The 27,086-nt window shown below is 43.5% G+C and overlaps 3 protein-coding genes across 3 annotated transcripts; 2 read left to right on the top strand and 1 right to left on the bottom strand.

Annotated features, from left to right (window-relative positions):
- Positions 1–971: 971 nt before the first annotated feature.
- LOC109897511 (mitochondria-eating protein) lies at positions 972–8,699 on the bottom strand. The gene is made up of 12 exons (XM_020492011.2): positions 6,863–8,699; positions 5,912–6,017; positions 5,720–5,835; positions 5,463–5,581; positions 5,212–5,307; positions 4,960–5,094; positions 4,167–4,398; positions 3,688–3,846; positions 3,340–3,515; positions 3,062–3,185; positions 2,885–2,944; positions 972–2,544 (listed from the first exon to the last, which is right to left on the bottom strand). Exons 1-12 carry the CDS (start codon positions 6,947–6,949, stop codon positions 2,488–2,490), a joined length of 1,467 nt encoding a protein of 488 aa, XP_020347600.1. The 5' UTR covers positions 6,950–8,699; the 3' UTR covers positions 972–2,487.
- Positions 8,700–8,819: 120 nt separating this feature from the next.
- LOC109898020 (beta-sarcoglycan-like) lies at positions 8,820–12,229 on the top strand. The gene is made up of 6 exons (XM_020492755.2): positions 8,820–8,901; positions 9,707–9,916; positions 10,098–10,283; positions 10,592–10,783; positions 10,940–11,071; positions 11,338–12,229. Exons 1-6 carry the CDS (start codon positions 8,887–8,889, stop codon positions 11,542–11,544), a joined length of 942 nt encoding a protein of 313 aa, XP_020348344.1. The 5' UTR covers positions 8,820–8,886; the 3' UTR covers positions 11,545–12,229.
- Positions 12,230–14,428: 2,199 nt separating this feature from the next.
- On the top strand, positions 14,429–25,181 carry LOC109898019 (uncharacterized). Its single transcript, XM_020492754.2, has 5 exons — positions 14,429–14,554; positions 14,793–15,227; positions 18,370–18,539; positions 18,647–18,992; positions 19,711–25,181. The coding sequence occupies exons 1-5, from the start codon at positions 14,539–14,541 to the stop codon at positions 24,918–24,920; spliced, it is 6,177 nt and encodes a 2,058-aa protein (XP_020348343.1). The 5' UTR covers positions 14,429–14,538; the 3' UTR covers positions 24,921–25,181.
- Positions 25,182–27,086: the final 1,905 nt, after the last annotated feature.

Below are 27,086 nucleotides of genomic sequence, written 5' to 3'. Positions count from 1 at the left end.
GCCCTAATTTAACTACACAGCCACAAACACTTAGTCTTGCACCAAGTTCCTGGTATGCAGTGACTTTGAGAGTCCAAGGACAAGGCCAAACTTCCCCTCTCTTCTTTAAACAAGTCAAAAGCATATTTTTGGCTCAAGAGAAAACCTTTGTCTTTCTGGAGCCACTCTACTCCCCTGCAGAGTCTAGTCTCTACAGTGGAACAACAGTGCCCTCTCATGTCTTACGTGCGTGCAATATGTACAGGAACTCCATTTTTAACATCAGTGCAGAACAGTAGAGGAGACCCACTGAGATCAACACCCTGATGAGATTCTAACTCGAACCCTTTACAATGGTGGAGCATACTTTTAATTGACAGCTCTAACTTCACCCATAGGGAACATGCCTGCTTTTCCTTTCATGCACTATGAGGGGCACTGGTACTGTAAAGGATGAAGGAAGAGTCATTTGCTATAGTTGGGAGAGAGAGAGAGGGAAGAACGTTACGGTGCAACATGTTTCTTGCTGTAAGAATAACTTCAACCAGGGTTCTTTGAGGACACAGAATACAGTATGAGCAAAAAAGAGCAGGTTTTTCATGCTGAAAATTACAAGTGTATGAATTCATAACACATCTGCATGCATTATACCAAGCAGTGCTTTCTAATTTTGCTGTCGGCTTGAGTCCTGAGACAATCTGTAATTACATGGCTGTAGTCTCTCTAAATAGGCCAAGGCTGGGGGAGGTTATGTGATATCCTGGCAACGACAGAATGGTATTGTTATTTGTCCTCGTGGTCAGTGAATCAGTCTTTCGAAACAGTGTGTCTTAGTAACTGGTTTGGTGTGTTCCATGCCTGTCTGCCTGTCTCTGTTTGGTCTCTAGACTCTCTGACAGGGACACTCCAACAGCCACCCACATCATGAACAACCCAAAACCACATTGGTAATGGGATTATTTGCCACATAGGATGTGGATCCTCCTCCCATCCCCAAATGGACCTGTTCATAGCTTACATTCATAGCCTACATTCATAGCCTACATTCATAGACTACATTCATAGACTACATTCATAGCCTATATTCATAGACTACATTCATAGCCTACATTCATAGCCTACATTCATAGACTACAAAGTACACATAACCTACACAGTATATTTATAGCCTACATACTAGTACAACACGATCATAATAACTGACTAGAATTCAGCATGTTCTGCAGGAAAAATGTACTGACAGTGGATGAGGGTATGGAAGACAATAATTAAATTAGCCTTCATTATCACAAGAAATTGATAGTAACCTTTTTTCTGATTTGATTTAATCTTTAAAAAGGCACAATCTCTCTGGAAATAATTTAGTTTTTTGTATTCTGTAACAAGAACAGCAAAATTACATTATATATATTTGAGTCCAAGTTTTTGGGGTTTATCACCACGTTTTGCATACACAACACTAACACACTGTTTAATGCAAAATGAAAGATTAGACTGTATAATGATTTAAAATAGTGAAAAATAGTTAGGCTCCACATTTCATTGATTACAGCCTAACAATTATCCTAAATATGTTATATGTTGCTTTTGGATCTTGTGCGTACAGTAGATAATAAGCAACTTCATTAGGACTAACAAAAAAAGGCATATTTTCTCAAGTCAACCATTTGAAGTTACAGAATATGTTTTGTATCACTTTAAATCCCTTCTATTGTTCCAAATCCATCTAAACCACACATCTAGCTAATATCACAACACCAAAAAAAGAAACATGGACTGGAACGGATGACTTTACAAACTGTACGCTTAATCATTGTTCTCAGCAATACCAATCTCTCGTGTTTTTTGTGGAGTTGAACAGTTCTGACTGAACTTTAGCACCATGTGTCTTACAACAACAAAAAATCTACCAACAAAAAATCAGGCTAAGACTTACATTAAAATTACATTAAAATGTATTCATTATATTCTTTATAACCCAGAGTCTATCAAGGTTTGAGGTTAAAGATAAAACCTAAACTACAACAGTCTCAGAAAATGATACTGTGCAGGTCTAAATGTCCTTAAAAAGTTACATTATGGTCAACCACACAATCATCCTGGTTTTGCATAGTGCAAAGTTAAGAATCACTAAGATAATGGGCATAGATTAAACACATGCGCGCACACACACACACACACACACACACACACACACACACACACACACACACACACACACACACACAGCATTGTCATGTGCTGCTACAGCACCCTGAAAGGATTGTTCTGAAAGGACCAGCTGCCAGAGTCTCTGGATACTGTAATGGTAACATGGAACTTCTCTCCAGAATACTGTAAACCCTGGACCAATGTCCATATTGACACGGAGTCTAACTACTTAACATCAAGTCATCACAACTGACAAATAACGACAGGATCCAGTCCATTAAAGCTATAGATCTGTCTTTGTTGCAAACATGAAATCTTGTTTTGTTTTCCTTTTGTAACTCAGTGGTCAGTTAGGGTTTACAGGCGACTGGCGGAGAGACGTCCGGGAGAGGGGCTTCTGCTGCGACTAAACCCCTGAGAAGGAGAGAAAGTCTGTCACACAGAGCACTTCTTGCACCTTTGAATTTGAGAAGTTACTCTCTCCCACTAATACAACATCTAGGAGTTGCTGTTTTGTTGTTGTACTTACCCCAAGGGCTCAGGGTATGCATGGATGTATTTTGGTGGCAAAATAAAAGTCTTAACACTAAATCACACATGCACAGTTTTCATCTAGTGTGCTTTCCCAACCGCAACTTCCCTGAATATTTTCTTGCATCATAAAAACCCTGGGCTGACACATCTTTCCAAAGAGCTTCTTGATATTTGTGACATTATTTCAACGTGTTAGGTCTCAGTCGTCGTAGTAACTTACAAGAGTGCGTGTGGGGCTGCCAGAGCGAACAGGACTGCAGCTCCTGCTTCTGCTCCTCCACTGGAAGAAAGCAGAGAAACACCACATGAGTCATTCTGCATTTTATATTGTGATCATGCAGTAATTGCTCAAGCAAAGCCTATGATTCTACAGTAGGGACGGAAGGTGCATCAGTACCAGAGCTCCTCTCCTGGTGACTGCCTCTCCCTTCACTATGACACCGTCCCCCTCCACCAGTGCTGGCCACACATGGTACGCCACCAGAGGAGCAGTAAACTCAGAGTCATAGCTACGACGATACCTGGTAAAGAGGGAGAGAGAGGGAGAGAGAGACAGAGAGAAGAGGGGGAGATGTATATACGGGACCAGGGTGACATCTAGTGGTAGGATTAGGAATTGTACATCTAACATCTTTTTTTCCTGTAACTTCATGAAGTCAATGGATGCAGACTGACTTGTTGTCGCTGTAGAGTTCTCCACCGCTGGTAAAAGCCAGGTCCAGAGGAGAGTCCAGTGTCTGCATGGCGAAGGCCACTCTGCATGTCTCCCGGATGAAGCTGTTGATCAGGACAAAGTCCACCTCCGGGGGGAAGGAGATCCGTGGGTTTACATTCATGGCGTTGATCACGTCCTGGGAGAAGGAAACACATCACAATACACTCTGACACACATCTCCTATTAACATACACTCAATGAGCTACAGTGCGTGAGACTCTTGAAATTGTAATGTAAAGGTGACTGGAATCTATAGGTTTTTGTAACATGTCAGACATGTCAGTAAGAGAGAAAAGTGTAGGCCATACATTAACACTGGCCTGCACGTCGTAGAGGTCCAGGTTCCTGACGATATAGTCCACCACCGAGTCCTCCAGGGTCTCCGGGCCCAGATGGGAGGGTGACAGGGTCTTCTTTACTCGCAGCTTGAATTGACGGTAGGCCAGCTTGGCTGCCTGGAAGGCCTCCTGACAAACATACACACCACACACACACACGCACAAGCACACACACACATACACACGCACACACACACACACACACACACACACACACACACACACACACACACACACACACACACACACACACACACAGACAAAGGGATTAGAGATACTGTATGGTATAGGAGATTTACAGAGAAACCAGAACCTCAGATCTGACAAGGTCATGTGGTTCCATGTGCTAGGATGATCATCTCCAATACATTGGGAATCCCAGCTAATCATCACAGGTTGTACTGTATGTGGTGTTATTCCATAATGTACAGGGTTTCCAGATGTCATACCACAGTGGCAATGAAGATGATTCTCTGGACCATCTCCAGGTCGTCTATGTAGCGTCGGAGCAGACTCTGGGCCTCCAGGCGCTCCACAGCATACAAGTCACTGAAGCGGGACACCAGCCTGGCGTGGCGGGACGAATTGGTGAGCTGGGCCCGGGTGGGAGACTCACTCTTCAGAGGGCTGGAGGGGCGGCTCTGTCTGGGCAGGGGGCTGGGGGAACAACTCCTCACCAACCTGAGACAGAAGAAGAGGGGAGGGATGGTTGACTTATGCCATGTTAATATGATATCTGAGTGAGTGACTAACAATATCAATGAGGGCCCCCTGGAGGTCTCCTGGGCACGTACCCTGCATGCCCGTCGGTAAGTCGGCCATGATTACTACATGTTTAGATAGCTGGCTAGACAAACTAGTCTAATTTACCAATCTAAAAAAAATGACTGACTGTGTGTATTCTACTATTCTAACTCTCAACAGTAAGTGACTGAATTCCTAAAACAAATGTTGATACTTTTTGTTAAGATTATTTTTTTTTTTAAATGACCAAGGTCTGACCCTCTGTGTCCTCAGTTGATGCTACGGCTCTGTGTATGTGTGCGTGTGTGTGTATGTGTGCGTCTGTGTGTGTGTGTGCGTCTGTGTGTGTGTGTGTGTATGTGTGTGTATGTGTGCGTCTGTGTGTGTGTGTGCGTTTGTGTGTGTGTGTGTGTGTGTGTGTGTGTGTGTGTGTGTGTGTGTGTGTGTGTGTGTGTGTGTGTGTGTGTGTGTGTGTGTGTGTGCGCGTGTCCTGCTCACCTCTCCTGCAGCATGCTCTTCTCTGCTGTGAGGAAAGACACCTCATCCCTCAGCAGACGCACCTGTCTCTCATAGTCATCCAGAACATCCAGCTTCCTCTTATAGGTCTCCACCTGATCACGGGACGCACGCAACCTGACACACAGATACACACCATAATAACCTCGGAACATACACATCAATAAGCCAAAGAGGACAAATAATACTCAAATGAAACGTGTACAATGTCATATTACAGTATTTATCCCTCACTCTGCTTTCAGCTGTAGTATCTCATCCTCGGTGGCCAGCAGAGTTGTGGCTGACATATTTTTTGTGTTGTCCAGCTGCAGATGAGCATCTGCCAGTCTGTAAACGCATTCAACATACCAGTAGGTGAATAAAACAGAGACCAGAAAGTTAGCCATACTAACGTAACCTGGGGCAGACTGATTTGTTTGGATAGAAATTAGTAGGTCTATTGTATAGATTAGTCATTTGTTGTATGTTTTGTGCAGACTTACTCCTGTTTGACAGAGTCCAGCTGTAGGTGAGTGGAGCACAGCTGAGTCTCCATCTTCTGCATGTCGTTCTCATGGGAGGCAGACAGCTCTCTGATCTTCCTCTCCTTCTCCACGGACTCCTGCATGACAACACTCCTCATTTAACCTTGATTATCACTGTCTTATTTACACTATGTGACAGGACAGCATAATAGAATAGAATAACTTAATGAATGTACAGTAGCTAGAACCATAAATAACAGAACAGATTATTTCACCTGGATGAGGTTGAGGCTGGTGTCGTTGGTGACAGAGGAGGTTGCCATGGAGAAACAAGTCCCCAACCAGGGCAGCAGGCGTGATTTGAGCACATCCACTCCTGCATAGTGACCACCTGACTCAAAGGAAAAGGAGACATTATTAGAGAATGTCAAAGAGAGAGGGAAGTTGTGAGAAGCTTGGACACATACCCTCTCTAGCAGTGAAGTTGAGGATGGTGAAGAGTTGACCCTGTATCTTGGAGGTGAGCTCTACCAATTCACAGCACCTGTTGAGATTCTGATCACAGGAGATGACCTTGGAAGGTGACAGACACTGTATGAGAATTATGTACCATCACAAAAGGGACATACATTTTAAAGATTTAATGTCATCTCAATTGTGGGGTCAACAATGTAGGACATTAAAAAACAAACATTCACATGGATCATTGATTAGTGAATATCTGTATTGATCATATTGAATTGAGGGATATACTATATGTGCTTTTAAAATAAATGATCTGTGACTTCCAGGCAAATGCACTGGTTGGTCTCTGGAGTAGCTGTGTGATAATGCATGGGTTCTATCAGGACAAGCGGTTCGGGTTCACACCAAAATGCTCAAGGGGGCGTGCTCGAGCCACTAGCTTTCAGAGTCAGCAATGGTTTCACGGTCGCCATGACGACTAGCGTCTATAGCAACCAAACTTCGCCAGAAAATCTATTTAATCGAAACAATTGAATTCCTTTAGCCCCTACAGTGTTTCAAAAACGTTCCAATCCATTGTCAATGTGATACATTGTAAAAAATAAAAAATACATACCAAATAATGATTCCAAATATATTACACTATCTGGCCATGAGTGGCATAATCAAGTAGGCTAATCAAGTTATTTTAGATGGGTGGACAGAAATTCTATAGAGGAATCAAGTTCTCAAGGGAAGAACGCATTTGCTGAATCAAACAGTGATTCATTAAATATGTTATTGATTTCCACACCAATATCACATTTATTATAGCCAAGACTAATTTAGACAATAGCCTAAACTATTACATGGATCGAATGATTGCAATAATCATGTGTCGCCTATCTTTATTGTTGGTTAGGCCACTTTTCAGCCAACAGATTTAGGGCAGAAATCAATTATTGATGACTTACATGGTAGTCCTTGTACCAGGATTCAAGTTTGTCCTGTAGAACGCTGAAGGAAGATGTGTTCACCAGCCTCCTTAGCGAGTCGGCCATGTCTGCTCCCTCCCTAATCTTGAAAGGTTCAAAACGCTTTGGACAACCGTGGGATTTAATCTGGGGCGAGAGCGCCCGTGACAGGCGCGCGCTCCCTTTTTATACCCGCCTTAGAAATTCTTGCCCTTGACGTTTTGTCCACCTTCGTTACAACGGGTGCCAAGTACCATCTCAGTTGTGGCAACGCGTTTTACTCATATACAGATTGAGAATGTTTGCTAAAGCCACTTGCATTGTTTTCAGTAATAGTCTGGTTATTCCTGTGAGAAATGTATAGACCGTAAGCGTCTTCTGCCGGTTCTTCCTTTATGATGTAGGCGCTCAAGTGAAGTAGGCTGTCTGTGCTGTAAACGAGACCATTGTAATGTCATACTGTTACACACACGTGGGCGTTGGGTGTCTCCTGCCTTTAATGTCATATGTGGAAGATGTGAAACACTGAGCTTTTTTTTCAGAGGCCCAGTCAATTTCGGATGACGTCAGTATTAGTTAGACAAATCGGTTATAGGCGAAGTGGTACGTTTGTGTTTTAAGGTAGGCCTACTGTACTATGGTAATTTTGTAACCCAATCAAAATACATGTTTTTTGGTTTGTTGCTGAATGTGTTCTGTGCTTGAAAAAAATGGTTTTTGGTTAGTGTGACATCATCGTAGTGTGTGTGGTCAGGTTTCCTAGGTGGGGTGACCTGTTAAAACTCATGAAAAACCGGCATACATATGAAACCTTGCGCTAGAATGACAAAGGCATAATTCTGTCAATTATAATTAATTATAAACAATTTAGCTTGTTGTGTTAAAACAGACTGTTATTGGTAGTGTTTTAAAATATAATAATTATTCATGTAAACAGTTATTATATTTTATGAAAACCGGGTTTATAGTATTGTCCCACTTCCCCTGATTGGTGTTTGATGAATCTTAAAAAAGGATCTTTAATTAATTAAAATATATTTCTGGCATTAGATATTATAAAATACATTGTAATTTGTTGTTTAAGTTGTTCATAGCATCTCTGAATCGATGTTATACACTATATAGCAAATAAACAGTATAGGATGAGGGTGGAAGGAATTAGAGGGAAAATAACAAACAAGGGTAGGAAGGAAATAAAGGAAGCACAATGACATGAAAGAAAGAGACTATAGAAAGAGGCTACATTAATTTTGAAAGGGGAATTTGGGGGATAGTAGTGTTCCAGGATCAAGTTAAAGCTGTGCAGACTCCTAAAAGCTTGGAATGTCCCCCAATTCATTTTCCAATGGCATGGGGAGGGTTTAGTAAATGTTTATTGTCACAAAATTGTGAAAACAGTGTGTTATCTACAAGCTTCTACAAATTCTACAGTCTTATTGATTGAAGTGGGACACGACTGTAGTTCTAAGGAGAATACAGTGTCCCAGTTCATTTACTAAAATGTCCCACTAACACTGAAAGCCACCCTTTAGCAAAAGTGTTGGTCTGGTAGTGTTTTAGGGGCTGTGGCATCCATACATTATCAAGTTGTGTCATCATCTCTGATAAAAACCTTTATTACTTGAAATAAACAACACTTAAGTAGGGATAAAGTGATGTTAATTGTCTGTGGACTAGTCTATTCGGAAGCCCTGCCTGGAAGAAAATATGAATGGACAGGCTTTATATGGACTTTCTTATTTTGGGATCCTGTTGCGGGCCTTTCCCATTGGCTGGTTTAGCCAGGAAGGAACCATCTGTGATAAACATGGACTGTAGCCTACAGTGATCCAGCTATGAACAATTTGATAAAAAGGCTTCAAATTCCACCTGCTAATATAATAATTACCCTAATAAAAACCTCGTCACAAGTATTAAAACTGGAGAGATATATATTATTTTATTCATTTGAATGAAGTGGTCTAGTCCACTGTCTTTCCGGACTCCGGAGCTGTCAAACGCTTTGGAAGAGGGGGAGGGTGAACATGGCGTCTGAGCAGGTCTGTTTCCATTTAAGACATTATTGTTTTTCTACATTTTGCATTCCCGTTTTGATGTAGGCATCTATATGCACTACGAACTCATTTGAAAGGAATTACGGTATTCGGGCGGGCGTTGTAAAGCGTATGCGGAATATCCATAGTACGCTATCACGCTTCCAAGCCCTGTACTACTGTTACGCTTTTTATGATAGACATAGCTCGAAATAACGGCTTGATTGCCGCAGTTTTTCCACGGCACTGGGAAGTTTAAACTGGTTGTATTACCCCAAATCATGAAGTTGTCTTTTCATCAGAGTTGAATATGGACCTGGATTATTCATATTTGTTACGTGGAATATACGTGTACTTTATTTTTAGTCATTACCTACATACAGACAGAGAGACTCGGGTGTTTAATTGCGCGCATTCCTCAGAAGCAACCTGTCTATCCAGCGACGCCTGCATAAAGTCTAATAAAATAGAATGTGGTGGTTACAATAGGTGGTTCTGTACTCAGATATACAGTATATTTGTTACATTGTAACTACATATGACAGCTAAATAAGCTGTCAATTGGGTTGTTACAATGTATCAACTACTAGGTCAACTAGATTGCAGAGTGGGAAAAAAATAACATGTGGTAGTTACAATGTATAGAACTCTTAATGTTTAATCTCACCCAGAGAGGTGTACAGTGAAGTCAATGCTTTGATTGATGGGGACCACCCAGAAAGTGTTGTTTGTAGATTTCACAGCAGTATAGCATGTTAAAGCTGAGTGAGCCTACTGAGCCTTGACATTGCTGCTGTTCTGTGTGCTGAAGGAGAGTTCTAATGGGCCTGTGAAGAGGTCCATGAGGGAGAAGGCCATGGAACGGCGGACCACCAACAAGGAGCACAACAGCAACTTCAAGGCGGGCTATGTGCCCATTGAGGAGGAGCGCCTGCACAAGACAGGCCTGAGAGGACGCAAGGGCAACATGGCTGTTTGCATCATAGTCCTGCTCTTCTTGCTGGCTCTCATCAACCTCATTGTGAGTGCCCAATGACACACAAAGCATCCTCTGCATAATGTCACCATCCTTATTTATCTGAATTCAGTTTTTAACAGGCTAGTATCATCAGAATGTTAGTTATGGATATGTTATAACTAGTTCTGATTATGACAAATCAAGTCAATATATCTGAATCTCTGACATTTGTCCCGTTTCTCAGATCACTCTAGTGATATGGACAGTGATCCGCATCGGGCCCAGTGGTTGTGACAGTATAGAGTTCCATGAGAGTGGGCTGCTGCGTTTCAAGCAGAAGGCAGACATGGGCGTGGTCCACCCACTACACAAGAGCACTGTGGGGGGCAGGAAGGACCAGGACCTGGTTATCACCGGCAACAACAACCCGGTGAACTCAGGCAAAACACACTCACTTAGGAAAAATACACTCACTTAGGCAACACACACACACACACACACACACACACACACACACACACACACACACACACACACACACACACACACACACACACACACACACACACACACACACACACACACAGAGAATAGATTCAGAACACACAAATACATTGGTATAAGCAGTCTATACACACACACTTCCCCAGTCTGATTAATGTATTCATACCCAGATATGAATACCTTAATCAGACTGTATGATCTTACATGTATATGGTTTTTGTATATGTGTTCCAGGTGGTGTTTCAGCAGGGCTCCACTAAGCTCAGTGTTGAGAAAGAGAAGACGTCCATCACCAGTGACATGGGCATATCCTTCACTGACCCCCGCACTCAGAACACCTTCTTCAGCACAGACTTTGAAAACCACGAATTCCACCTGCCCAAAGGAGTCAAAGTACTCAGTGTGAAGAAAGCCTCCACAGAAAGGGTATATTCCAGGCCAACAGAAGCCATCTAATAAAACATGTAGCACCACAAATAGTGTTACTGTAGATAAAATACATTCTAGTATCCATTCCTGTCATTGATTTTTTTTTATCCCAGAAAAAAGTGGTAGATCTCTGAATACTCTCTCTGCTTTCAGATCACCAGCAACGCTTCCTCTGACTTGTCCATCAAAGGGGACAGCAAGGCCATCATCCGCGGCAATGAGGGGGTCTTCATCATGGGCAAGACGGTGGAGTTCAGGATGGGAGGGGACATCGAGCTCAGAGCTGTGAGTGTTACCCCTTACCCAATTTGGTCTACATGTTTATCAGGCCCTCTCCTCGGGCCCCCAAGACTTTTCACATTTTTCTTTTAGCCCTAAACTGGCACACCTGATTCAGTTAGTCAAAGACTTGATGATTAGTTTACTAATTGAATCAGGTGTGCCAGTTTGTTAGAACATAAATGTGAAACATCTGGGGGGGGGGGGACCCTGGTCTATGGTGTATTGCATTCCATTAAAACTTATGGTTAACAAGGTCTTTCCCTTTGCAGGAGAACAGTATTGTTCTGAACGGGTCGGTGATGGTGAGCGTCAGTCGCATGCAAAACTCCTCAGTGGGGGCCAACGTGTATTTCGACGAAGGTCTGTTGAGGTACAAGCTGTGTATGTGTGCAGACGGCACTCTGTTCCGTGTCCAGGTGAAGTATCAGAACATGGGCTGCCAGACCTCAGACAACCCCTGTGGAACAGCCCACTAAAGAGACTGGAAGACAAACTGATGTTACACCATCCATCTTGTCCTACAATTAACAGATGGTCAAGTATGGCCAACCAATGTTGAAATACCCTAGAACAATGTGCAGTGCATACTGCATACACATTCAAAATGTAACACCCAGAAACACTCTTTTTTTTATGGAGGCCTTTTTGTTTGTCTGCATATCCGCTTGGCCAAAGATAAGAGCTACATACAGTATTATCATTTTGTTTTGTTTAGACTTAGAGCAGCACACTATATGAAGTAACAACAGATACAGCACTCTACCAAGCAGTCCAGTATTATTACCGGTGTTCTGGGTATTTATATTGATAATGATTTGCTTATGTATATTTCCACTGGCAGCTGTGTGTGACTCGAGTACAAGTCACCCTGTATTAGGCATCAGCCACTGATCACTTAGCCACTATATTTATGTTTTGATTATGGTTAGTTAAGGAGTTATGAGTTGGAGTTAAGTGGGATATGTGCAAGGGTTAACACTTAAAATAGGAAACATACTTTTAGTGCTCCCTACATTGCTATCTACAGTGCAATTCTTCAACATTATGTTACTTTACAACCAATTAAAATTAAAAAACAGAAATACCTTAGTTACATAAGTATTCAGACCATTTGCTATGAGACTCGAAATTGAGCTCAGGTGCATCCTGTTTCCATTGATCTTCCTTGAGATGTTTGTACAACTTGATTGGAGTTCACCTGTGGTAAATTCAATTGACTGAACATGATTTGGAAAGGCACACACCTGTTTATATAAGGTCCCACACTTGACAGGGCATTTCAGAGCAAAAACCAAGCCATGAGGTCGAAGGGATCGTATCAAGGCACAGATCTGGGGAAGGGTTCCAAAAAATGTCTGCAGTATTGAAGGTCCCCAAGAACACAGTGGCCTCCATCATTCTTAAATTGAAGAAGTTTGGATTCACCAAGACTCTTCCTAGAGCTGGCCAAACTGAGCAATCGGGGGAGAAGGGCCTTGGTCAGGGAGGTGACCAAGAACCCGGTGGTCACTCTGACTAAGTTCTAGAGTTCCTCTGTGAAGATGAGAGAACCTTCCAGAAGGACAACCACCTCTGCAGCACTCCATCAATCAGGACTTTATGGTAGAGTGACCAGACAGAGGCCACTCTTCAGTAAAAAGCATATGACAGCCCATTTGGAGTTAGCCAGAAGGCACCTAAAGGACTCTCAGACTATGAAAAAGATTCTCTGGTCTGATGAAACCTAGATTGAACTCTTTGGCCTAAATGCCAAGTGTCACGTCTGGAGGAAACTTGGTACCATCCCTACTGTGAAGCATGGTGGTGGTAGCAATATGCTGTGGTGATGTTTTTCAGCGGCAGGGACTGAGAGATTAGTTAGGATCGAGGGAAGCATGAACGGAGCAAAGTACAGAGAGATCCTTCTTGAAAACCTGCTCCAGAGCGCTCAGGACCTCAGACTGGGGCGAAGGTTCACCTTCCAACAGGTCAACGACCCTAAGCACATAGCCAAGACAACGCAGGAGTGGCTTCGGGATAAGTCTCTGAATGTCCTTGAGTGGCCCAGCCAGAGCCCAGATTTGAACCCGATTGAACATCTCTGGAGAGACCTGACAGAGCTGGAGAGGATCTGCAGAGAAGAATGGGACAAACTCCCCAAATACAGGTGTGCCAAGCTTGTAGGGTCATACCCAAGAATATTTGAGGCTGTAATCTCTGCCAAAGGTGCTTCAATAAAGTACTGAGTAAAGGGTCTTAATACTGTGATAATAAAAAAAAAATGTTTAATACATTTTGAAAAATGTCTAAAAACCTGTTTTCGCTTTGACATTATGGGGTATAGTGTGTAGATTGATGAGAGGGAAAAAAATATTTAATCCATTTTAGAATAAGGCTGTAACGTAAAAAAAAGTGTGGAATAAGTCAAGTGGTCTGAATACTTTTGGAATGTCCTGCACATCTGCCTTCTCATCCTGTATGTGCCAAACATTGTCTCTGTGGTTTCACAAGGGAAGAGATTTGAGTGTCTTTAGTTTCGGTGCCAAATGGAATTCATTTTCATGTGTCTGTAATATCATACTGCCTAATGCTCAGAAACAGGACAATTGTAAAATATACTACAGATGAATGCAGTCAGCTGCTTTTTTTTTTTTTTTTTTTTTGGGGTGGTATTCATGAGGCTTTTGTGTTTGTTTCAATTATACATTTTGCTAACATTGGTTTGAAACAAATAATTTTGAGTGACATTTTGTGCAATATAACATGAGTAGCAGTGCTACACGTGTGATGTGTATTTACTTTGTGCTAACTGGAGTGCATATTCAATTGTTGCTACGGTAACAGTGTGGTCATCATCTCAAGCAGCAATATGGACTCCATGCCTTTATTTATGTATGTATTCATTGTTTTCACTGGAAAAATGTCCATTATTTAACTTCCATGTTTGTTTAATAAAGGGTTGTGCTGTGTTTGAAAGGCCCTGTTGTCTTTTGTCAATTTGCAGTTTTATTTTCATGTTTAAAACCACCCTTTTTGTGCCCTATCCCACAATGCCCACTTGGAGGTGTTATGCCACAATTCATTTAGTGTGTATTACATGTTTACTACATTTCACACTGTAAAGGGGCTAAATAACCTAGATTTTTTTTTTATAGCTTAATTCAGTTCCGATCCAGTGATTTATCAATCAATAATAAATCCAAGCTGGGCTTAGATGTCCTTGTTATGAGGATTCCTGGCAGCACAGTTACCTATGAAGGAGAGGGTAATAACATCCTGGTAAGACATTAACCATGGCATGTGAATGATTGAGGGAATCTGCGAAATGCTTATGTCATTTTTGTGTATGTGCATGTTTGACTCAACATGGCAGTACACACTGTAGACTTTGATCTGAAACTACAGGAGACAAAGTAAAATAATATGCTACCTTTGCCGGTGCACTGGGTGGGGAGAGAGTGAGAGTCACAAGTTCGTTTCGGTTGTATACAATGTGTACACGGAAGGGTGAGTTTTATTTTTTTTTACGTATTCATTTAGATTTTTGTTTATGACGTGTGCCAATATTGCAGTTTGATTTCTACATTTGAGAGTAATGTGTGTGTTTTGATTCCATTCGGGTGTTTTTGTATGTGTTAGATGTATTAGATTCATATTTAATACGGTATGTGTTCAGATATTGTCTTTCATGTTGAAACTCACATTTCGCTAAGTTGAGTTATTCTCTCTCGTTTTACCTATATAGGCACAGGGCGGTTTGTGATGGCCGTGTCTCAGTGGATGTTCTGTGCTGCAGTGCTGCTCCTCCTCATCCAGGGGCTCCAGTGTTCTCCCGTTCCCCCTGCTTGTCCGGAGTCCTGCCTTTGTCAGAAAGGTCTGCTAAACTGTTCCTTCGCTGGCCTTTCCCAGGCCCAACAACATGTTCCATCCACTGTCACTGAACTAGATCTATCTCACAACCTCCTGAAGTCCGTTACCCCCTCATGGTCAAGTTGGACGCTTAAGAGTCTATGGCTTGGACACAACAGCATCACTCACCTGTCTCTGTGTGTGCGGAGTACCTGGAGGGGTAAACATTGGAAAATCCCCCTCTCACGTAGCCGAGGGAGATGTGTGTCCTGGGCCCCAACTCTGCAGCTGCTCTCTGCTGAGAGGAACCAGCTAGAGATGATTCCTGAAGGTGAGTCTCTCTCTCACACACACACAAATACATAAGGAATTGCTTCGCTGTACTATACATGTAGTTACACTAATCAGAAAATGTGACTTTGCCTAACACACATACAGTAAATAAGCACACATGCTCACACACACACATTCACACCCATACGCCTGTGAATGATTATCCTTAATAATTAGGACTTTGCTCTAAAAGAAAATGATTAAACCAGCCCTGCCAATCACAAAAAATAACTTGACAAACCATTGCACAATCTTTAGCCAATCTTCGAGGCTGTTTACTGACATTCCAATGGCTCATAAGAGGGTGTAAAAGTGCAATGATTGTGTTTTAAAAGAGGGCCAAGCCTCAATCATCATTTTACAGTAGTAGTTAATCTCTCTTTGTCAACATTCCATCAGAAGAGTTGAACCTTTGAGTTTTATATGTATCCCCTGGTGACTGTGAGTGTTTTCTCCTAGTTTGAGGTTTGTGAGGACTGTGGGCGGTTGTTATGTGAGCTCTGTGAGACAGACAGAGGCCTCTCTATGCTGCTTGATATTCTGCTCACAGTCTCCCAGTGCTCCTCTAATGAAGCCCAGGCCCACAATGTCTCACTTCAGCTCAGCAGTCTCACGCTAGAGAGAAGAGGAGACTGGGGAGACTGAAAATCATAGTGTGAAATAAGTGCTGTCAATAGAAAATGCTTGGCTTTAATCAGTCATAACAGTACACATATTTCTACCCAACCCCAGTGATTGTTTGTTGTCCCAGGCAGTGGTGTAAAGCACTTAAGTAAAAATACTTTAAAGTGTTACTTAGGTCGTTTTCTGGGGGTATCTGTACTTTACTATTGATATTTGGACAACGTTTACTTTTGCTTCACTACATTCAAGTATGACAATAATGTACTTTTTACCCCATACATTTATCCTGACACCCAAAAGTACTTGTTACATTTTGAATGCTTGGTCCGATTCACACACTTATCAAGAGAACATCCCTGGTCATCCCTACTGCCTCTGATCTGGCAGACTCACTAAACACAAATGTTTTGTTTGTAAATGATGTCTGAGTGTTGGAGTGTGCACCTGGCTATCCGTAAATACATACAAAACTAGAACCTTGTGCCGTTTGGTTTGCTTAATGTAAGCAATTGGAAATGATTTATACTCTTACTTTTGATTCTTAAATATATTTTGCGGTAACACTTTACTTGACACCCAGTGTCATAACAAATCAAATCAAATCAAATTTATTTATATAGCCCTTCGTACATCAGCTGATATCTCAAAGTGCTGTACAGAAACCCAGCCTAAAACCCCAAACAGCAAGCAATGCAGGTGGAGAAGCACAACATGACATGCTTATAACAGCTGACATAACTTGTCATAACCTGTCATAATATGGTCATAACACTGTCATGACCAATACATTTACACCTGCTGTGACATGCATTGCATTATGTTTTGTCTGGTTATGACACGTAGTACATAAGAGTGTTAAAACCCACATTTATTCAAATGAGTTTTTCCCCTGCCAAGAAGTTTCCTTTTGTTTGAAAGTTTGTTTCTTAAATCCTTTGTTGTTAGTGTAATGAATTCTTTAGTCATGTTTTTTTAGATCATATTTTAAATAGCTTGTAGAAAATACACTTTATGACACTGTCATGAAGCATTATGAGCTTCATAATCATACAAGCCAGACAGGCCTTTCATGTACATGCCCTTATATTAGTCATCAGTCAAAAAGAGGGTGTCTTATCCTGCTCCTGAAATCTGCTCCTGCATTCATCCCAGTCATCAGCAACAGAGCATTGAGGTAGGTGCATGTCTGACATCAATGTGTGTGCAATTACAATTATAATTTAATATGGTCAATGTATACATATTTTTTAAATATAAAAATATATACAGTGGGGCAAAAAAGTATTTAGTCAGCCACCAATTGTGCAAGTTCTCCCACTTAAAAAGATGAGAGAGGCCTGTCATTTTCATCATAGGTACACTTCAACTATGACAGACAAAATGAGAAAAAAAAATACAGAAAATCACATTGTAGGATTTCTAATTAATTTATTTGCAAATGATGGTGGAAAATAAGTATTTGGTCAATAACAAAGGTTTATCTCAATACTTTCTTATATACCCTTTGTTGGCAATGACAGAGGTCAAACGTTTTCTGTAAGTCTTCACAAGGTTTTCACACACTGTTGCTGGTATTTTGGCCCATTCCTCCATGCAGATCTCCTCTAGAGCAGTGATGTTTTGGGGCTATTTCTGGGCAACACGGACTTTCAACTCCCTCCAAAGATTTTCTATGGGGTTGAGATCTGGAGACTGGCTAGGCCACTCCAGGACCTTGAAATGCTTCTTACGAAGCCACTCCTTCGTTGCCCAGGCGTGTTTGGGATCATTGTCATGCTGAAAGACCCAGCCACGTTTAATCTTCAATGCCCTTGCTGATGGAAGGAGGTTTTCACTCAAAATCTTACAATACATGGCCCCATTCATTCTTTCCTTTACACGGATCAGTCGTCCTGGTCCCTTTGCAGAAAAACAGCCCCAAAGCATGATGTTTCCACCCCCATGCTTCACAGTAGGTATGGTGTTCTTTGGATGCAACTCAGCATTCTTTGTCCTCCAAACACGACGAGTTGAGTTTTTACCAAAAAGTTATATGTTGGTTTCATCTGACCATATGACATTCTCCCAATCTTCTTCTGGATCATCCAAGTGCTCTCTAGCAAACTTCAGACGGGCCTGGACATGTACTGGCTTAAGAAGGGGGACACGTCTGGCACTGCAGGATTTGAGTTCCTGGCGGCGTAGTGTGTTACTGATGGTAGGCTTTGTTACTTTGGTCCCAGCTCTCTGCAGGTCATTCACTAGGTCCCCCTGTGTGGTTCTGGGATTTTTGCTCACCGTTCTTGTGATAATTTTGACCCCATGGGGTGAGATCTTGCGTGGAGCCCCAGATCGAGGGAGATTATCAGTGGTCTTGTATGTCTTCCATTTCCTAATAATTGCTCCCACAGTTGATTTCTACAACTACTATCCTCTGTGCATTCACACTGAGGACAAACAGGGGCCGCCCCAGTCATCTGTGTAATTACACCAATGTTACTCCAATGTTAGGACTGTGTTTGTGCTTTGTCCTTCAGGCCTGGGAGGTAGTGAGTTCCTACAGGTGCTGCAGCTCTCCCACAACAGGATCTCTGACCTTCGACCTGGAGACCTGTGCAGGTGCCCCCTTCTGAGAGAGATCCATCTGCAGCACAACCGTATCTCCAACCTCCACCCACAGGCCCTGAGGGACATGCCAGAGCTCAGGGTAACTATACACATGATAACTACAACATCATAACAGCCATTTTGTTATCCTTTTCCTCCCACCTGACCAGATTTTTGATATTCATGTTCATAATGTCATCCTTCAAGGTCCTGGATCTGAGCTTCAACTTGTTGACCACGATCACTCCATCAGCCTACCTGTCGCTGCGTAACCTGAATGCCCTGGTGGAGGTGAGTGGGAACAGGTGGAGGTGTGACTGCAGCCTGCGGAGCTTGAGGAGGAAGATGGCCTACGACAGGGACAGGGCCCTGCAGCAGACCTGGAGGGGGGTGGTGTGTACATCCCCCTCCACCCACGCAGGTAGAGACCTGCTACACCTGGAGGACAGTGACCTCACATGCTCTACTGCTGAGAACAGGTCGGGGCTCCACCAGGATGTGACAGTGGATAAAGGGACGGAGATCCTGTTGCCCTGTGGCTCTCCAAAGCAAGGTAACACACTTCTTTCACGGTCTCCCAAACTCGGTCCTGCCCCCCCCATGTTTTGTTTTTTGCCCTAGCACTACACAGCTGATTCAAATAATCAAACCTTGATTATGAGTTGGTTATTTGAAACAACTGTGTAGTGTTAGGGCTAAATCCAAAACGTGCACCCAGAGGGGGGGCAGGACCCTGCATTACACCAACAGTTAATGGCCAAGTCTAGTCAAAAACGTGATTTCCCTGTGTTTTATACGTATATATTTCCACACTATGAGATTGGAATAATAATGTGGCATTGTGAAAATGATGATAATGCCCTTTTAGTGTGCGAGCTGTTTGAAAAGGCAGACTGAAATTTCAGCCTGTTTTGGTGGGAGTTTTGGCCTGCCTAGTGACATCACCAGGCGGTAAATTAGTTAATATACTAATAAGAAAGAGTTCCAAACCTCTCTGCCAATAACAGCTAGTTTTCAGTTTTCCACTCCCCACTCAGACCACTACCAGACAGTTTTAGCAAAATTAGAGCTAAGAAGCTATTTTTGTTTCTTTTTGACCATTTTAATTGAAAATAATCACAGTAAGGTACTTAATTGTTATCCAGAAATAAAAACAGATGCATTGGACCTTTCATTTCTTTGTTTGTGTGTATTGAGTATATAGCTAACAACCATTCAAATTGTAATCATGCTTGGCTTTATAATAGTCTCCCACTGTGTATTTGTTCTAGATTCAACATGGTGGACGCCCAATGGACAAGTTCCTGGGAGCCAGGCAGGCCTGCTGATCAGTGACATCACAGAGCGAGACGCAGGACTGTACGTGTGTGTCTCTGGGCCTCACGAGGAGTCTGTGTCTGTATTCAACCTGCTTGTTCACAAGGCAGAGAGGAAAACCAGAGACACTAGGAGTTTACACAGGGAGCGGCTACAGATGAACTCAGAGTTAGGCAGCATCCAGGGGGAAGGTCAGGAGACAGACCTGAACTCTCTAGACCTCCACAGGGCTACCCAGAGAACACAGTCTGACTTGGTCCTGGCTGTCTGCCTGTCTGTGTTCATCACCTTCCTGGTAGCATTTGTAATTGGTGCTCTGACCAGACCTCTCCTGGACGCTCTCTGGAGGAGGTGCTGTAGCTGCTGTAACCGTACCAAGCAAAGCACCTCCCCACCACAATCGGTCTCCTCTGCTGGGCAGTCCCCCTACGATAACAAGGCCTATTCAGATGAGGATGAGCGAGAGGAACGAGGGACACACAGGGAGAGAAGAGTGACATTTAGTGGACATCCTTCAGAACAAAGGGATCAGAATAGTATTCCATACTATGATACTGTGGCCAATGGCATGCAGGACAACCTCGCTGGGGAATATGATGCAACATATGAGAATGTTCAGGAGAGGGATACCTCACACCCCTCCCTTGAGGTCTATCACCCGCCTGAGGAGGAGAAGCCTAGGGTACGGGGCTCTGTCAGCTCAGGAAGCTTCCGACATGACAACCCAGAGACAGACACTCACAGTGGAGACCTCTCTGATAGGTCTCTGAGTGAACCACAAAGGGGCGCTTACCCAGTCCATACCCACGGCATGGAGTTTGAATCCATCCCCGACCCAGAACAGTTGCAGGGGTGTCGAAGCTCGTCTGTGTCTTCACACTCTGACCAGGAGAGTCCAGATAGGGATCAGGATATGGACTGGCCCAAAGACAATTTGGCTCAGAGATTGGAGGAGCTCAAGACCCGGAATAATTCCTGGGAGCCTCAATCCCCCCAGAAGGAAGACGACTCCTGTGAGCGGAGTTCAGATTTCCCTACAGTTAAACCAGTTGATGTTCTACAGATCAACATTGGCAGAGTGGGTGAGATCCCTGGATTTACTTATAGGAAATCAAACATGGCAGATCCCAACCCCATGGATCCTGAGCTGTGGAATGACAGCGGAGAGAGCTTTGAGTTCCCTGATTCCATCCAAGGTGCATCGGCACGATCCAGTAGTCAAGATCTTTCAGGTTCTGCTTTTGCTGATCAGTTGAGAAAAGAGTATGAACAAGCATGGAATAAAGAAACACTTGTGAAAGAATGGAGGGAGAATGATGAGTCCAGCTCCAGCAACTCAAGTGACAGTGGGAATGGACCTACAGAGTACACTGTGAACCCAGAGATGGGGGTAGTGAAGGAGAAGGAGATTGTCCAGGATGCACTACTTACACATGATAGCACAACAGACCCTGCAGCAGCGAACCCCTATCTCAAACAAGATGTCAGTTTGGACAAGCAGCACTATAAGGACCCAGTCAGTCCCTCTCCAGATGAGGATGGATTTCATGTGAGTGAACTGAGACAGGAAGTTCAACGCTCTCATTTGTTTTCAGAGCACTCTGATTTGTCCAGTGATAGTAGTGATGAACCCACAAAGTACACAGTGAACAAGGATAGCGATGAGGAAGAGGAGGATGAAGCTCAAGTCCCAGCTGTGACACACAAAGGTCCATCTCTCAGTCTTGGAGACATTAATGTATCTTTGGCCTCAAGGAAAGCTCTCAATATTGGCTTCTCCAAGGATGGTTTTCAATATCAACCAGAGCCTGAGACAAGGTCGACTGGCTTGGATCGAACCACCCAGAGTGCCATCAGCACAAAGGAGCCCCTTCCCCAAACTTCATTGCCCTCAGACGTGGCAAGGGTTGAAGACCCACCAGTTTCAGTCTACATCCCCAGACTCAGTAAGCGTTTAGATATTCAGCCTCCTCAGGAAGCTTCACCTGCTCCCGCAAAAACACCACCACCCTCTGAATCCACTTCCAGCAGTGAGAGTGAAGATGAGACTAGAGATAACTCAATGAAACTTGACAGAGAGGTCCCAGATGTCTCACAGAAGAATTCATCTCTCAGTCTTGGAGACATTAATGTCTCTTTGACTCCAAGGAAAGCTCTCAATATCGGCTTTTCCAAGCAAGGTTACCAATATCAACCAGAGCCTGAAAAAAGGTTGACTGGCTCGGGTCTTTCTTTCCAGAGTGCACTCACCCCAAAGGAGACTTCATTGCCCTCAGACGGGACAAGGCCTGGAGAGTCTCCAGCTCCATTCTATATCCCCAGCCTCAGGAGATGTCTGGATATTCAGCCTCCTCAGGACACTCCACCTGCTCCACCACGAACACCACCACCCTCTGGTTCATCCTCTCCTAGAAGTGAAAGTGAGGATGAGACTACAATGAATCAAAAAAGAGAAGAGAAAGCTAAGGTCCCAGATTCATCTTTCATTCCCGCAGGCATTGATGTCTCTTTTGCTCCAAGGAAAGCTCTCAATATTGGCTTCTCCAAGGAGGGTCTTCAATATCAATCAGAGCCTGAGACAAGGTCGACAAGCGTGGATCTCTCCTCTCAGAGTGAATTCACCCCAAAGGAGCCTCTTCCCCAAAATCGATTCCCAGAAGGGACCAGGACTGGAGAGACTCCACTAGATATCCCCAGCCTCGGGGGACATTTAGATATTCAGGCCACTCAGGAAACTCCACCTGCTGCCCCAGGGTCATGCCGACCTGCTGGTTCATCCTCTTCTAACAGTGAAAGTGAGGATGAGACGACAATGAATCAAAAAAGGGAAGAGAAATCTCAGGACTCCGATTCATCTTTCATTCCCGCAGGCATTGATGTCTCTTTTGCACCAAGGAAAGCGCTCAATATTGGCTTCTCCAAGGAGAGTTTTCAATATCAATCAGAGCCAAATTTGACTGGCATGGGTCTAACCTCCCAGATTGCCATCAGTACAAAGGAGCCCCTTCCCAAATCTTCAATTCCCTCAGATGGGACAAGGGATGAAGAGTCTCTAGTTCCACTCTATATCCCCAGTTTCAAGAGACATGTGGGCATTCAGCCTCCTCAGGAGACTCCACCTGCTGCCCCACAAACACCACCACCCTCTGGTTCATCATCTTCTGGAAGTGAGAGTAAGGAACTTGACAGAGAGGTCCCAGATGTCACACACAAGGATCCATTTCTCAGTCTTGGAGACATTAATGTCTCTATAGCCGCAAGGAAAGCTCTCAATATCAGCTTCTCCAAGGAGGGTTTTCAATATCAACAAGAGCCTGAGACAAGGTCGCCTAGCTTGGATCTCTCCTCTCAGAGTGAATTCACCCCAAAGGAGCCTCTTCCCCAAAATCGATTCCCAGAAGGGACAAGGACTGGAGAGACTCCACTAGATATCCCCAGCCTCGGGGGACATTTAGATATTCAGGCCACTCAGGAAACTCCACCTGCTGCCCCAGGGTCATGCCGACCTGCTGGTTCATCCTCTTCTAACAGTGAAAGTGAGGATGAGACGACAATGAATCAAAAAAGGGAAGAGAAATCTCAGGACCGCGATTCATCTTTCATTCCCGAAGGCATTGATGTCTCTTTTGCTCCAAGGAAAGCGCTCAATATTGGCTTCTCCAAGGAGGGTTTTCAGTATCAATCAGAGCCAAGTTTGACTGGCATGGGTCTAACCTCCCAGATTGCCATCAGTACAAAGGAGCCTCTTCCCAAATCTTCAATTCCCTCAGATGGGACAAGGGATGAAGAGTCTCTAGTTCCACTCTATATCCCTATTTTCAGGAGACATGTGGATATTCAGCCTCATCAGGAAACTCCACCTGCTTCCCTACGAACATCACATAACTCTGAATCAACCTCTTCCAGCAGTGAGAGTGAAGATGAGACTACAATGAACCAAAAAAGAGAAGAGGAGAAAGCTAAGGTCCCTGATGTCACATATAAGTATCCATCTCTCAGTCCTAGAGACACACCCATGAATGTCTCTTTTGTTCCAAGGGAAGCTCTCAATATTGGCTTCTCCAAGGAGAGTTTTCAAAATCAATCATCAGAGTCAACGTATGAGAGTATAACCACCACAAATGATAGAGGTTTTCAGGAAGATGCCAAGCCTGCTCCCAAAACATCAATATTTTACTCCACCTCCTCAGACAGGGCGAGAACTGAGGAGCCACCAGTTCCACTCTACATCCCTGGACTCTGGAGCCATCAGAATATCCAGCCCTCTCAGGATGCTACACTTGCCGAATCATCCTCTGCTAGCAGTGAGAATGGAGATGAGCTTACAGAACACACAAAGAAACCAGGGAGAGACGTCACAGATTTCTTGCTCAGTCCTGGGGACACGCCTATTAATGTCTCCTTTGCCCCAAGAAGAGCTCTCAATATAAGCCTTTACAACTCAGCCAGTACCACAGATGATGTGGAGAGGAAGACCGGAGCAGAGGACAGGTGGGAAAGGCCAGGGCTTGGTGGTCTGAAGGCACTGTCAGAGACACAAAGGTGGGACACAAAGGACAGTTCTACAAACATGAATGTTTCTTTCTCTCAAAGGAGTGCTCTCAATATCAACTCAGACAGCAGCACAGATGAGGTGGGCAGGAGAGCCAGAGCAGACTACAGCAGTCCCATACTAGAGCGTACCATTAGCAGAAAGGACGGAGGCTTTAAGGAAGAAACCAATCCCTCTCCCCAACTGTCTTTACCAAAAACATCATCCCTTTTCTCCACTTCCACTGATGAGGCGAGGCCTATAGAGTCTCCACTCCAAATCCCCCGCCATAGGAGGCGTCTAGTTGTAGACATTCAGCCCCACCTGGCTCCACCTAGTGCCCCAGGAACACCACCACCTTTCCCAGAGGGAGAAGAGGCAGCTGGTTCTGGATGGAGGAGCAGGGGACAACAGAGGTGGAGAGCCATAGATGGATTTGGCCGTACACCCATGACACAGGGAGATGAAGGAGAGAAGAACTATATGGGGTTATTGGCTGCTAAACCATTCGGCACAGCTCGTCAGTACCAGAGCGTTACCCCAGAAACCATTATGGCCACACAGCATAGTGAGATCTCCGAGAGGGATGGTTCTGACCTGACCTTCTCCACTGTAAGACACAGTGAGGCTTAAGACCGACTGTATTTGTTTGTGCTGATTTAAGATAAGTTGCACTTAATATTGAGAAAAACGCAGCAGACGACAAAGAGATTAGAAGTTGGATTTTATATTTTATTACAGAATTATACTGTTATTACATGGTAAAATATGAGTAATTTGTGGTGGAAAACCAGACATGTTTATCGTAATGAAAATGGCTGTTTATATGACTTTGAATGATATAATAGACTGAGGGATTGTAAAGGTGGGAGCATTAAACACTGTTTGAATTTCCCAGATTCACATCCTTACCTACCTTACTCGATACACAAATCCCCTTTTTTCTTTGCCACAAAATATATATCTTCATGACACTGCCTCTCCACATGATGTGTATGCACAGACTGGTCATAGATTAGACGTAACATAGCAAACGTAAATCCGGGACCCTGAAATTAGTATGATACACTATATATACAAAAGTATGTGGACACCCCTTAACATGACTGTTTTCAGCTATTTCAGTCACACCCATTGCTGACAGGTGAATAAAATCAAGCAGACAGCCATGTAATCTCCATAGACAAACATTGGCAGTAGAATGGCCTTACTGAAGAGCTCTGTGACTTTCAACGTGGCACCGTCATTCTGATGCCACCTTTCCAACAAGTCAGTACGTCAAATTTCTGCCCTGCTAGAGCTTCCCTGGTCAACTGTAAGTGCTGTTATTGTGGAATAGAAACGTCTAGGAGCAACAACGGCTCAGCCATGAAGTGGTAGGCCACACAAGCTCATCGAACGGGACCCCTGAGTGATGAAGCGCGTAAAAAATGTCTGACCTCGGTTGCAACACACTACCGAGTTCCAAACTGCCTCTGGAAGCAACGTCGGCACAATTACTGTTTGTCAGGAGCTTCATGAAATGGGTTTCCATGGCTACCTGCCCCAATGCATAGTGCCAACTGTAGAGTTTGGTGGAGGAGGAATGATGGTCTGTGGCTGTTTTTCATGGTTCGGGCTAGGCCCCTTAGTTTCAGTGAAGGGAAATCTTAACGCTACAGCATACAATAACATTCTAGAAAATGTTGTGCTTCCAACTTTGTGGCAACAGTTTGGGGAAGGCCCTTTCCTGTTTCAGCATGACAATGGCCCGTGCTCAAAACGAGGTCCATGCAGAAATGGTTTGTCAAGATCGGTGTGGAAGAACTTGACTGGCCTGCACAGAGCCCTGACCTCAACTCCATCGAACACCTTTGGAATGAATTGGAACGCCGACTACGAGTCAGGCCAACATCAGCGCCTGACCTCACTAATGTTCTTGTGGCTCAATGGAAGCAAGTTCCTGCAGCAATGTTCCAACATCTAGTGGAAAGTCTTCCCAGAAGAGTAGAGGCTGTTAAAGCAGCAAAAGGGGGACCAACTCCACATTAATGTACATGATATTGGAATGAGATGTTCGACAAGCAGATGTCCACATACTTTTGGTCATGTAGTGTATGTTATGTTTGGTATGTTTACACAAGATAGGTTACTTAAATCAAAAACAAAAAGGAGGGTGGAAAAAGGAGGAAGGGAAGCGCTACTAAGGGACACAATAGTACATTTTGGTAGACAGAAGGTGCTCTTTGGTAAAAGGAGTGAATTGGTCATCAAAAAGAAAGGAGGACCAAGGCACTCTTCATATAATTCATTAAAATGCATTTAAGTTTTAAAAAACCCAACGTGTTTCAGCTACATGGCCTTCGTCAGGGAGTAGAAACGGAGGGTGGTTGGTCAGGTGGATGGGTAAGCATAGAACGTGAACCTCATCATGGACAACTTGAGCATTTTAGCCACTACTTAAAATGTTAGCCAACTCTTCCCCTAACCATTTTAGCTAACCTCCCTAACCATAACCTAGCTAACATTAGCAACAACAAATTGGAATTCGTAACATATCGTATGAATTGAAATTCATTACATATCATACGAAATGCTGAGACCACGTTGGTATGCATCATAAATAAACCTGTAAAGAAAGTAACTGTGTTTGTGATGCCTTTGTCTCTGTTGTTCTATGGATACCTGAATAATAAGGTGCACACACTGCATATGTAGTTATTACTGTGGTAATGCAATAGTCAGAACAAAAATACATTAGGCCTACAGTAGAGGGACCAAATAGGATCCTGTGCAATTTAGGAACGCAGAATGAAACAT

This window comes from Oncorhynchus kisutch, linkage group LG10 (genome assembly GCF_002021735.2).
Source record: "Oncorhynchus kisutch isolate 150728-3 linkage group LG10, Okis_V2, whole genome shotgun sequence".
In the NCBI taxonomy this organism is placed as follows: Eukaryota; Metazoa; Chordata; class Actinopteri; order Salmoniformes; family Salmonidae; genus Oncorhynchus; species Oncorhynchus kisutch.
Note: the sequence above shows the minus strand (reverse complement) of the source record. Positions and strands in the feature narration are given on the sequence as shown.